This window comes from Telmatherina bonti, assembly GCF_933228915.1.
Source record: "Telmatherina bonti genome assembly, chromosome: 23".
NCBI lineage: Eukaryota > Metazoa > Chordata > Actinopteri > Atheriniformes > Telmatherinidae > Telmatherina > Telmatherina bonti.
The window spans coordinates 18,915,334-18,929,799 of NC_136632.1; the positions used below are offsets into that span (position 1 = coordinate 18,915,334).

Consider the following 14,466-nt stretch of genomic DNA (forward strand, 5'->3'; position numbering starts at 1 on the left):
CGTGGATGGACCTTCAATCCCAGCTGAAATTCCTCATCAGAAGCAGCACGTTATAAAGACAGGCCACACTGCCACTCCTCATTCCAACAAGTGATAAATGTTCAAGATAAACAAACAAACAAAAACAAAGAACTCACACATTGACTTAAATACAAATTTTTCATACCTGGTCATCTGGTTTCACCTCTTACTGGTGGAAAAGCGCTCCAGTTCCTGAAACAAACAAGAAAGACAAGTGCTACAACATCCAGACACATGACCACTTCTATGACCAGCTCTTGAAATGAGACAGAAATAACTTTTTCTGTTAAAAAGGTAGGGCAACATTTCTTGAGTTATTTAAATATCTGCACATATATGGATTGTTTTCTTACATTTTAGCAAATGTTTTAGCTGACTTCACTCTTCAGTACAAACTTTCATTGTTGTTTGCTGTATTTATCCACGTGTCATGGAGGAAGAATCCTGACAGCTTTGATTATCAAAAAAGATTTCATGTCACACATAGGGAGGCCAAATTCATCTTTCCTTCAGGTTTATTAGTTTAGCATTTTTAAGCTCTGCTGTGTGTCCAAACAACAGCACATCACCAGCTGCGATGCTTGTAGAAATTAATCCCTGTTGCAGCTGCAGTTTATCATGCCCAGTTTTGTATTACCTGAAAGAGCCTGGTTTCTTTCTGGTTTTTATGGAATAGCTTTCTTGACCTTAGTCCACAGATTAATAGCCTGCTTGTAGAAAATGTTTCACACTCCAGAGCAGAAGATGGCAGTAATGGACCTTATGTGGTGGTCAACCACTACCAAAAGCAAGGTAGAAGAATGACCATTAAGGAACAGGTGATTTATGACACACTCATGAGAAATGTATCTGCAGAAGACAATCATCAACCCCCCATCTAGTAAAAAAAGATACTTAATAGAGTCAAGTAATGCGGTTAATCATGGCTGCAGTCAAAACAACCCCAGTTGCATCATTTCAAGTTGAGATGGAAAATACTTTAATGGATCTTTGAAGAATTCAGCTAGAATTAAACTATTATGTTAATTTACGGGGATACAGTCGGAATTACCTCATAGAAGTTATACCTTGTTGGGAAGAGGAAAAGAACAAGAGTCTTGGATGGACTAATGAAGGGTTCCCCAATCCTGGCCCTCAAGGACCGGTGTCCTGCAGATTTTCCAAGTGTCCCGCTGCAACACACCTGATTCAAATCAATGTGTATTTAGCAAACATGTGCAGAGCTTGTCTGAGTCTGAGTCAGGTGTGTTCCAGCAGGAACACTTGGAAAACCTGCAGGACACAGGTCCTTGAGGACCAGGGTTCGGGACCCCTGGACTAATGCAAAGAGCAGCTCAACTACAAAAGCTAAATAGTCCATCTGTGCCACTTTCAGCAGTTTCACCCTGGATCCTCCCCAATCAAGTAAAAAACTTCACAATACTGGAAAAAAAGACAAGAGGTAAGGGATTTGTTTGAAGTTCAGGTTGGGCACAACGTATTGACAGCTTTTACATTTTGTTGAACTCTACTGTGGAGCAGCACAAACGGGGAAAATATCAAATGATGACTTATCACTCCCAACAGAAATGTTAGCAGGGGTATTAGCAACACAATGGACAGAGGACACAACACAAATAAGGTAAGTTATCTGTTCAGACCAAGCGGCAACCTCCGGCGGTTACAAGTGAAGCCTATGTGGAAGTGTATAAAACATTCAGATGTCACGGAGGCTACGTCCATCTTTTTATATACATTCTATGGTTCAGACTCAAGTCGGCCAGAATGCAGAACAGACTAGAAAAGCTCTCGGAGAGCACAAACCTCCGCCAAGGCCATCATTTTTTTTTAGTTATTTTAAACACAAACAAACAGACAAACAGATAAACAGATAAACGCTGGGTCAGACTTAAACTCCTTGGTGGAGGTAAAAATCAGACAGTAAATTAAATCTTTTAATAGAAATATAACAAACATTGTATCAAATTCAAATTATGGGTACAACATAGATATTTTTTGGTTGCAAGCTCATAAAGGGTTTACAGAAAACAAATATGCAGAAAAGAGAAAGAAGGAAAAGGCAAAAATTGTTATTCGAGTATATGGTGAGTGGAAGCAAGGTTTTATTAAAGGTAGGATAAAGGAGCAATGGCAAAGGCTGAGGGCAAAAAGAAAAGAGGAAGATGACTACAGAATGGAAAGTGCAGTGGGAGAAAAGATGACTGCATGAAGCCATTGAGTCAACTGGGTCATATTGAGGCTAAGGTTGGGACATACTGGACATCATAGTACAGTACACTTTTTGTTTTGGTTAAATGCAAAAAAATATGAGACAAAAAGGACAGAGGTGGCAAAAGATTCAAAGCAATGATGGCGCATCTTAAGTTTTCCGACATGTTACAGAACAGTCCAAAAAATACATTATAAAATCAAATGTAGATTTTGTTTAGCAAGAACATATCTTTTTCAGGAAATATAATGGACAATTTAAGGTCTGGTTTGTTTTTGGTTGGTTTTATTTTCCGCCTTGGCCTTCCTGTCCTGAGCCATACTCCAGTGTTTGCCCGTTGATGACGGTAATGCAAATTAACATTGTTTGCAAACTGCCAATAAACTCCAGACAGTTGACTATGTATTGCCTGTTACTGTAGTGCAAGCGAACTTCATCAAAAAAAGGATGAGACGAGACTCTGGCTTGCGGTTGAACGTTTGTTTAGTGAACTCTTAGATCACAGGTACAGAGAAAAATCTTCGATTCCACTTTACCTTGTTATATTCATTACTACTTCCCGTTTGCGCCAAAAAATCATAGAAGCAAAGCGTTCCTGACCCATATACCTTGTGGGTAATGAAGTTCTCAAAAACAAATCTGGGCGCACTAACCTATGTCCAAGCTCTGGAACAGATTCATTTTTCCTAACTATTAAATCATCAAATTATTTCAGTCAAACATTTAACTTAAACCTCTATTAATTAACCCATGAATTAAGAATGGTCATTAACACTTCTATCATTCTTCAAATAAGTCACAACATCCTCCCCGACGATGAACTACAGTTCATCTAAATTTCCAAAGGATATAGCAGTTGAACAGGTCTTCTTAATACAGTTCCAGTGTTGGTGCGAATGGCACATGAACGCACAAGACCATCTCGGCCTGGAAAAAGCTCATTGATTCGCCCCAGCTTCCGGGACTGCCTCAGTACATTATCTTCACCCAAGAGTACTACATCCCCCACCTTCAGCATGGAGGGTTGGGGTGTCTCACAGCGATGGGCCGACTTTAAGTCCAACAAGTATTCCTTTCACCAGCTGTCCCAGAATGTAGTAATAAGTCTCTGTCTGTATCTCCATCTCCGAGTTATTTCATCCTTCTTGACTGTTGAATGGAGTGTCTCTGCTGGAAATGATTTGGGCGGCAAACACATGAGCCTCTGTCCCACTAGAAAATGTGCTGGTGTCAAAGACTGTGGCTCATCAATGTCATTGTGCACATGGGTGAGAGGTCGTGAGTTTATTACTGCTTCAGCTTCAGTCAATATGGTACACATTTCTTCAAATTTGAGCTTTGCTCTCCTCAGCACTCTCCTCAGGATGTTTTTGACTGAGCGCACGAGACGCTCCCAGAATCCACCCCACCAGGCTGCTCTTTCTGCGATGAATCGCCAAGAGATACCCTTTTCTGAGAAGAACTCATGCAGTTGAGGATCTTTGATGGTCAGCCACAGTGCCTTTAAATCTTGATCAGCTCTCTTAAATGTTCTGGCATTATCAGAGTAGATCACCTTGCACAGTCCTCTTCTTGCGATGAATCGTTTTAATGCCAGGAGGAAGTTTTCAGTGGACTGATCAGAGACAAGTTCTAAGTGTACAGCTGTTGTTACTGCACAAGTAAACAAGGCTACATAAGATTTCCTCATGGATTCCTGTTCCTTTTCACAGAGCGGTCCAGCAAAGTCCACACCTGTGACTTCAAATGGTGGTGACTCAGTTATTCTGTCTCTTGGGAGTGGGGCAGTAACCTGCTGTCCAGGCCTTGCCTTAAATCTTTTGCAAAATGTGCACCTCGATACAATTCGACGTACCAGTTGTCTTGATTTAAGGATCCAATATCTCTCTCTGACTTGTACCAAAGTGTCTCTCACACCTGCATGCATCATTTTCTCATGTTCATACAGAACCAACATTTCTGTGTACTTGCTCTTTTTAGGCAGAATCCATGGATGTTTCTCTCTATAGGTGAAATCAGACAGCTGAAGCCTTCCTCCGACACTGGGCAGTTCATTTTCATCCAGAAATAGTTTTAGCTCTCTTATTTTAGAGTCAGTGTTGAGACTTTCTCCAGCCTTGAGCAGGTTGATCTCCTGGCAGAAACTCTGACGCTGAGTCACTTTGATCCAATAGTTTTCTGCTCCTTGCATCTCCTCTGTTGTTAGTTCACCACACATTTTTGTACTGCTACGTGTGTTGTTTATAAATCTCCCTATCCAGGCTGTTACTCTTAACACTGTTTTCAAGCTACTATACCTCTCCAGGCATAGCACTGGTATGAGATGCCTTGTATCCTGTTTAATGAGCTGCACAGTAATCTGGTATTTGGATCTGAGTTCAGAGTCAATTTCAGGATCCAGTCTATTGTCCACCACCTTTGCTGACTGATCCTTGAACATTAAAGGACGAGGGCCCTCCCACCACAGTTCACTCTGCTTTAGATCTTGTACACTTAGTCCTCTGGTGGGAAGATCTGCTGGATTCACCTTCCCTGGACAATGTGACCAGGATTCTGGATCTGACAGAGACTGAATTTCCATAACCCTGTTTGCCACAAAGGGTTTCCATTTCTGAGCGGAACTGCATATCCAGTGCAGTGCAATCGTTGAGTCTGTGCATAGTCTTATTTGGGTCCGGTCCAGGTGCAGTGATTTCATTATGGTATTTCCTAACCTGGCTCCTATAACAGCTCCCATCAGTTCCAGACGTGGAAGTGTCATTCTTTTGAGTGGAGCCACTCTGGACTTGGATGCAACTAGGCTTGTTGTCATTTCTCCATCCTTCGTTTCTCCGTGTAGATATGCAACTGCACTGTAAGCTCTTTCACTTGAGTCACAAAACACATGCAGCCTTAAAGTGTTACTGTTCTGGGATTGCACAAAGGTCTTGTACCACCTTGAGATGGACAGCTGATGTAGCTGAGGAAGCTCTGAGCACCACTGTTGCCATTTCCTTGTCAGGTCAGGCGGTAGCTCTTCGTCCCAACTCAGGCCTCTCTCCCACATTTCCTGGAACATACACTTTATTCTGACAGTGAAAGGGGTCAAGAATCCAAGAGGGTCAAATATTCGAGCAGCTGATTGCAGGACGCTTCGTTTTGTGTTTTTCTTTTGCTTCAAGATTGTGAGCACACATTTTGGATCAAACACAAAGTCGTCAGTTGCTGGTCTCCACACTAAACCCAGAACCTTCAGGATTGATCCATGAGCTTCATGCTCAGCAGTACAGTCCAGTTGGCTCTCCTGCCATTTTTCCTTTAGTTCTGGAGAGTTTGTCATCCACTTGCAGAGATCCATACCAGCAGCTGTCATTATGTTCTTTGCCGTTAGTGTCAGTGAATGAGCCTCTGGTACCTTCCTTGTACTTGCAATAAAATAATCCACATAGAGTGAGTCTCGGATGGTTTCTACCACCTTCGGGTGATTTGGTTCATACTGTTCCAGATGTTTTCTTATGGCGGCTGCAAGTAGGAACGGACTCGGGGAGGCACCAAACACAACTCGTGTCATTCTTAGCACTCACGGTTTCTCTTCCTCTTCAGCTGGCGAGCCTGTGAACCACAGAAATCTCACTGAATCTCTATCTCTTTCTTTGAGTGACACCTGCAGAAATGCTTTCTTGATGTCCGGCATAAATGCGATTTCGTGCAGTCTGAATCTGATCAAAATACTCAGCAAATCTGGGTTCAGATTTGGTCCTGTCAGAAGACAGTCATTGAGTGAGGGACTTCCATATTCATGGGAGGAGGCATCAAATACAATGCGCAGTTTGGTTGTTATCTTATCCTCTCTTAGTACAGCATGATGAGGTAAGTAGTATACATGGCTGTCTGACGATACTGTGTGGTCCTTTGGGACTTCTTCAGCCATTCCCTCCTTTAAGTAGTCCTGCACCACATCATTATATCTGCTGTAGAGTGCAACGTCGCCCTTCAGCCTTTTTCTCAAACCTTCCAACCTTTTTCTTGCAATGCCGTAATTGTCCTGAAGAGGAGGATGATCTTGCCGCCATGGCAGCTCCACTTGATAACGTCCATCCTTATAGGTAATGGTTTCCTCAAACTGCCCTAGAGCTTCTTGATTCTGCAGATTCTCGGTCTTTTCACATGTGATACCAAGTGACTCAAGCTCCCAGAATGCATGCAGCTGTTTTTCAAGCTGTGCGGTTTCACTTAGTTGGACGTGCATACAGGTGGTCTCAGACATGCTGGAGACTGATACTGGACCTTGAACTGTCCATCCAAAGGTGCTCTCCAATGCAACCAGACTCTGTTAATCTCTCCACTTGGCCTGTGACGACCTGCCAGTAGTAGTCAGAGCCAATCAGCACAGAAAGCTCAAGTTTGTCATCTCCACTAAAATCTGCGAGTGGCAGACCGCTTCATTTCCTTCTTGATATGATCACCAGGAACCTGCATCACGGCCGTGCATATTTGAGGTGTCACAACTGCTTCTATTTCAATACTGTGGGCCTTATTCCAGATGTTCTCCAAGCAGAGTTTAACTATGTTGCGCTTTACGGTTGTTGTGACAGGGGAGCCAAAGGTGTGGAGGTTAAATGTCCCTTGTCTGATTACAGGTAAGTTGAGGGTTTTCACTACATTCTCATGCACACAGCATCCCTGGCTGCCTCCATCCAGCAAACAACGCACTATTTTTCGACTTGCAGGACCAGATACCCATGCCTTAGCAGTCTGTAGCAGCACTGTGTTCTCACTGTTAGCCTTCATCTTATCAGCTTGTGGAATGACTGATGAAACGACAGTATCTATATTTTCAGGAGCTGTTATTTGTGAGTCATTTTCTTCACAAACAGCAATGTGATGTCTTCCTCCACATGAGGCACATGTTGCTCCCTTTACTCTGCAGAATCTGGCTATATGTTTTGGACATAAACATATGAAGCACCTGCCCATCTTCTTTAGCTTTTCTTTACGTGCGGCAACATTGTTTTCTGGGCACGTTTCAGGTTTGTGGTCAGCACTGTCACAGAACAGATAATTGTGTGTCTTCTGGCTAGCTGTGTGTAGTGCAGCAGCAGATGTCATGCTTGGTTTCTTTAGTTTCATGTCTGGAACAGATTCATTTTTCCTAACTATTAAATCATCAAATTATTTCAGTCAAACATTTAACTTAAACCTCTATTAATTAACCCATGAATTAAGAATGGTCATTAACACTTCTATCATTCTTCAAATAAGTCACAACATTGCCTAATAGCAAAAATGTGTGAACTACAAACAACTATGAAAGACACAGTCGGCTTTGAATTAGCAATTAGCTTAAAAACATGTTTTTGGGATCATGCACAGTGAGACCACCCAAAGAAAATCTGTATAGCCACAATTAGAAAACTAAACTCCATCCACATAGATGCCTGACAAGTTTTTATGTTCTGGTAGGATTGCTGAGGAGGGTGTGGAGTGGAAAAACTAGAGTTAGACCATCACACAACTTTAAAAGTTTGTGTTATTTCAAACATCCCAATATAATGTGTGTCATCAGGCAGACAGTCTTGGGGTCCAACTGATTTCTTCTGTGCTTCAGAATTGCCCTAAATAACCTAGAAGTATCTAGGCAACAGCCATGATGAAAGCTGTTCAAGTTCTGCACATTTGTGACAAAGAAAGAAGCTTGAGTCATTTTATCCTCTCCTTTTGTATGAAACACTGGAACATGTTCACAGCAGAGGGAAAAAAATTCTGTCCCACAGTGTCCTGCAGATGTTTATCAGGTTGTTCAATGTGTGATTTATGTGACTATATATGAAGAAAGAGGGGTGAATGCGAGCAACCTCCTACCTGTGTCTTTTTTTTCCTTTCGATTTCTTCCCAGTTGAAGTGAGCCTTGAAATTAGAATATTTTACATTGTGACATGATATACAATTTGTAAGCATTTATAACCAATACTTTCTTCCTACTATTCCTTGACTAAATCATGTTTTCCAGCAAGGTGAAGAATTAGGAAAAGAAAGGGGGTTCATTTTTGCATTTGTTTGGACTTTTTAGCCAGAAAAACCAAGCAGACTTGCATTTGTCAGGAACTTAAAATATTCCCCTTGTCAAACATACAATGATTTAATGATTAGTTCTACCCAATTATTTTTCTCTCATTTGTTCAGTAAACATTTTTCTCTAATTTATTGTTACCAGTGATGGACTGGCGAGCCGTCCACAGCGTACTTCGGCTTCCCACAACCCATAATAAGACTAAGTGGTTCAGAAAATGAATGAGAGATTTATTGTTGGGCTGTCATGCAAAAATAGTAGGGATGTAACGATATGCTTGTGTCCTAATTTGCTTTGATTCCGATTTTTTGGATGCTGATTCGATTTAAATTGCGATACTCACATTTCTTCAATATTGCTGATTGTAGTAAATTAAAAAAAAAAAATGTATAAAACTGTTTTTGCTCTTCATTTTTCTTCATTTCAATTAGGATAAAGCAACACAGTAGCCAGATCATCATTCTGCTGCTGTAATGCCCAAGAAAACAAGTATAAAGATCAATAAGAAACAATAAAAATGACAAAAATGTAATAGTTGATTATTTTTATTTATTTGATTTTTTTTTTTTGTTTAAAAAATCCATTTTAAAATTGTGAAGCAAAACATTCTGATTTTCAATTTTTCGATTAAATTTTCCCACCCCTAAAAAATAGCTTTACCTTTAAAGAGTAGAGCACTCCTCAAAAGGCTCAAGCAATAAAGTATTTGTTGTCTTCCAGACCTCCCAGTTTGCATAGCGGGGACTGGGATTAGGACTGACCTAACCAGTGCATCATCCACTAATGTACTGAAGCTGTTCTGCAAGCATATCAACCTGATTACCATTTATAAAACCTTTACTTTGGTATTCAGATGATGCTTTGCTGTAAACTTGCAAACAAATTCACACATATGTTAGGCTGACCAGCAGACTTAGACACATATAGACTAGCCAGTTAAACTGGTTCCTTCAAATGCTGTCAGGTAAGAGAAAGTATGGGAGTTCTTATCCGCTCATCGGTTTAAATTCTGGTATTTTCGCTGGTATTTTCTTTAGTTTTGGATGAAAATGAGTTTTTATTCCCTTGGAACAGACTTTTCATTTTGATATTTGCAATTTGTTCTGCTAGATGTCATTACATCCCACACACCCAACTTTTACATGTGAATATGGATCAAATTGTTTATTAAAGTTCTCCTCAGACTTTTAGTTTAATGTAAGAAGTAAATGGTTTTTATTTAAGCTGTGTATACTGCAGCAGCAACAGAGGAATGGACAGAACCATACAACAATTGAACAATATTCAATTGACAGAGAGTAGACTGAGACTGAATGTTGACTAAAATATAAAGTAGATTGTCTCTGCTTCACCAATCTGCATATAATACTTTAATATTTTATGTAACTCTTTGAATAATCTTGTATAAAATTGTCTTTTCTTGCTTTGCAATGAACTGAACTAGATTGTATCTTTCAAAGAGTTTTGAGATTACTTTGTTGTGAATTGGTGCAATACAATATGAAGTTTCTGGTAAATCTGAAAAACAAATATAACCAAGTGGTGCTCAGTTTACACCAAAAAGTTCATTTAAATGAAGATTTGATGGTGTTTGATGGTGTTGTAGATGTGCAAGTGTATTTTAGCATAATCTTTGTATTTTTGTGTCAGGTTTGACCAATGAACTTTTGTTTTGACCAAGTAGCTCATTCAGCACATGACGAAAAATTTTTATCCCCAGAGGCTTTTATCTAAATTGGCTGGTAAAATTGATTTATTTACTAGCTTGTATTATTATAGTTAATTTGTTTTACATATGTGGTTTTATTTATACTAGGATGTTTTTTTTTTTTTTACTCTTTGTATAGTTTAAGCTTCTATTAGATGAATAAAATTTAGAATTCCTTTTGTAATCCATGGATTATTTATTTCATTTTGTGTTATTATCCTTTCTGGGATTGTTCTATTTACAAACTCTGCTATTTGATGAATTAAAGAATTAAATAATTATATTCTTTATTTGGATCAGCAGTGCCATTTATAGTATCCCAGTTGTTATTTTTAAGGTGTTGAATTAGATTTGCAGATATGAAGAACTTTTACATTGTTCTAAATGTCTTTTTATTCAGTTTGTAAAAACTATTATCGGTTCATGATCTGAAATATCTGAGTATATTACACCTGTTCTACAGGAAGTATTTTGTACATTAGTTATTATATTGTCAATAATTGACTTACTTTTCTCAGTAACCAGTGAACTTATCAGTTGTTGGACTCAGCTCTTCAAGGACCATTTCTGCTCTTACTTCAACTCTTCTACTCATCAGAGGAGTTGGAGAACAGGGTCCAGCGCTTAGCAACAAACCAGCACTGAATAAGCTGTGCCCACGATACTGTGGGATCTATTGTTTCTCGTATTTTAACAAAGGGACTATTGCGGGGAGGGAAGGGTACACACAGAACACAGAACATTTAAAAATGATCCCTAAATGTTTCATCATCAAAGTAGGGTGGTCGGTATATTCCTCCAATAATGGGACTTTTTAAAAAATTTGTTATTATTCAAAGGAAGAATGAATTGGAGTAATCATCATCTATAGACATCTCATATAGCTACTTTACCAGATAATTTGATCTTGCATCCAGGCAAATCCCTCCTTCAGCTTTATCAAATCTATTTTTTTTTTAAATATAATGAGTTACCATCTAATTCAGAGTGTTGATTATTTATCCAGGTTTCATTACAAGCAATAGAATCAAAACCACTGCCTGCACTTGCAAGTAACAAAATTGGGATTTTTTAAAAGGCTTCCAATATTTAAATACATTAGATGAAATAAAACATTACTTTACTGTGTTAAACTTTCAGGGCTATAATAGTCACAGGTAGTATTTATAAAGGTACAGAGATAACGTTCAAATTTTTCACATTCTCTGTTGCAGCTTATGTCAGTAATTCCTATAAATGTATTATGACTTTATATTAATAGTTTTTGACAAGCGTTCCACACTTGAAAACTAAGATAATAGTATAGTGTCATTGTTTATTGATGTGTGAATTGAAGCAAAAAAGAAAACAAACATTAATTTAGACAAACATAAAGTTCCAACCATAATTTAACAATTTAAGTTTCTAACTCGTTAAATACTGTTTCACAGAACAGAACAGAAATAAGTGTAGCACAAATTCTACATCGTCAATCTCATATCATCGTTCCATAATAAGTATTCATCATCAGCCACAAAATTTGGAGAAACGTTGGAGAATGTTAGAGAATTGTTCCTTGGATGCTTTCCCCTTTATATCACTGTTGCGCTGTTTCTTTAGTCTCCAAAAATAACTCTAAATGTTACAGTATACAAAGACATTATCAAAAATATAATTACTCTGTATGATACTGTATGAGTGGAAGATGTTTGTTTCAATCATTTACTTGAAGTCATTAGGTTAGTTAATCCCCAAAGTTGGACTCAGATAATTCTTGGGTTTTGCCTGCACAGAAAATGTGATGACAAAAATATCTCAATTCGGAGTTTGTTGTGGAAAATGCAGAAATTAGATAAAGTTTTTTAGTTGTGTGTTACAGGGAGTTTGTAATGTGAAGAAGTGATCAATTTAATTTCAGATAACTGTGTGAAGAACTATTAAGAGGCGTTGTGATATAAAGTACTAAATGAAAATAAAAGAAATTTCAGTAATGTGAGGATAATGCACACATCTGTTTTACTGGTTCTTACCTCCCATTTGGAGGTATTTGAGAACTAGAGAGGACATCCCTAAATCCATGAGAACATTTTTGCTTATTCTGTGAGATGACATTTTAGACTTTGAAGCGTAATAAGCCACCTGTTGCATTGCGTACAATTTACAGGAAAACTACAGGAGATTTGCAAGTAAAAATGTGTAATCTCTAAAGTTTAGAGTTGAATTAAGCATGGTTTGTATTTTATTCTCTGAAATATCTCAGAAACACTTTCTCTTAAAAGGAACCGGTCATTACTCAACATCTTATAACAAAATCTCAAAAACTGATAAAACAGACACATACAGAAACACACAGACAAGTACATTTAGTTTTATTTATGTTGCTTTTAAACCCATTCTGGGAGCTAAAGAATCAGTACAGCAAACATGACCCTTCACCTTAAAAATCAACAACTGAGACAAGGTACTCTTGTAACAGTTTAAAAAAGAAAAATGGCTGGAAACTGAAACTGCCATGGAGAGACCTACAGCAGTGAGGGAGTGTTTTAATGTCACAAATTCCTCTAAATACCTCCTGCATTCACATGTGCAAGAATATAAGTAATACCAACATTTAGAAATACCCTAAAAGTACAACAGGCAGAACCCCTCTCACACAGACTTGATCATCATTCTGGTGGCTTTGATTGAGTAAGGTGCACGATGTTCCCAGGTAAGCCAGTGGAGGCCTGAATTATACCAGTCGCCATTTAGACTAGCAGAGCCACACTGGCTGTACCACCAGCCGCCTCCCTTTGACAAGGCACACTGCCATTCAGCAGTGCCATCAAAGATACATGGAGAGCAGCCGTCATTGTCACGGTCGAAGGTGCTAAAGCCAAAGCCGCTTTGGTCGATTCCTGGATGGGCCCCACGGATGGCGTTACCTATAAAAGAAATTGAAGTATTTTTTAGGAAACCTCAGGATTTCAGAGGGTTTCTTATTAAAGACACCACAACACAGAGGGAAGTGGTTCCTCAGCACACAGTTAAATCTTACTCCTGTACTGACAGCAGATGGTGAAGAGATATTTTAAATGGAATAAAAAAAAAAAAAAAAAGCTACATTCCCACTTGTCATTCTGACATAAACAAATAAAAGATATCAGGGCTTCAAGCATGACTTGATCATAAACATATAAATAAGTTTCCTAAGTGTTTCAAAATCTCATTACCTGCATTTCCATAGTAATACCCAACATGCAATCTGTAATTTGTCCTCTCATTTCCCAGACGAAAGTCGCTGTACTCAGCAAAAGCCTTTCCACCTTCATTGTCCTCCAGCTCTACCCTCAAGGTCCACTTCTTGGATTTGTCATTTGTCAGATAAAAAACATTCTTCAGACCGAGCCAGTGGTCCCCTGAGAAAAACAACAGAGTACAGAGAGAAAAGGATTTATTCATCTTTCCACCATTTGACCAAAACAGAAACAAGTAAGATTCCTTTTAAAATACATTTCCAGGCTGCTAAAAAAAAAAAAAAGAAAAAAAAGGTTTGTCTTGAAAATTTTCTATAAATGACTTCTGGGGAGTTGCAGCAGTGTTTGTAATCAGGACTATTTACGTACATGTTATGGATCCAAAACCATCTTTATACTCCTTCCAGTTTTTGTTGAAGGATTGCTGTGGTCCGTTGCGTTTCTGAAACACAGTCCAGCCTCCATCTGAACGCATCTCGCAGTACACCTGAGCACAGGTCCAAACACACAACATGTGTTAGACTTTGTTGACTTTTAAGAAGAACTTTGATTATATTACAAATGTCAGATGTGAAGAGAAAAACACAGGTTTTGAGCTCAAAGTCTGCATTTCAAGCTGCACACACATCATTTAGAAACTGCTTTAACCATTCAAGTTTCATACCATGAGGAGGGCATCAGCACCATCAGGCTGGATTGGATATATCCCACTGGGGGCTTGTGGTGATTCATTCTTAATCTGGGTGCAATCTGTTCACCATATTTACATGACAAGACAAAGCATATCCATAAATATTTTATATAATGACTTTTAACTTTGTAATAGATTTATCAGAATGCTTCCTACCTTTATGATAAGGTGCTATGTTTCCCTGGGAATACAAACAAAAAGTTTTAATATGAGCATTTATCTTGTCTAAATGCACTATAAACAGCAAACAGCATGCAGCACAAAGCAGATTTAGGTAGTTTTTATCTGAAATATAAACTTTCTTATAATTACCATTGCTTCTGCACAACTCAGGAGAACCACCATCAGCCCACAATTGCCAAGAAGATATTTCATTTTGACCTGGTTGTAAGACACATTTGTTTTACCAATAGATATAAAGGAAATGCTAACCAGTGAAGTTGATAAATATTCATCAAAATATGAATTTATCTCACAGTTTGGCCCTTTCAAAGACTGACAAATAAAATTAATCACAGCTAAGAATGCTGCCTTAATGGTAATCACGGCTGCTCTCCAAACACGTACCTGCAT

The 14,466-nt window shown here is 38.6% G+C and overlaps 1 protein-coding gene across 1 annotated transcript; it reads right to left on the bottom strand.

The window, feature by feature from the left end:
- Window positions 1-12,615: 12,615 nt before the first annotated feature.
- LOC306773368 (angiopoietin-related protein 5-like) lies at window positions 12,616-14,466 on the bottom strand (the record flags this gene model as incomplete). The annotated part of the gene is made up of 6 exons (XM_079263156.1): window positions 12,616-12,890; window positions 13,179-13,364; window positions 13,572-13,689; window positions 13,867-13,952; window positions 14,050-14,074; window positions 14,461-14,466. The coding sequence occupies 6 exons, from the start codon at window positions 14,464-14,466 to the stop codon at window positions 12,616-12,618; spliced, it is 696 nt and encodes a 231-aa protein (XP_079119282.1).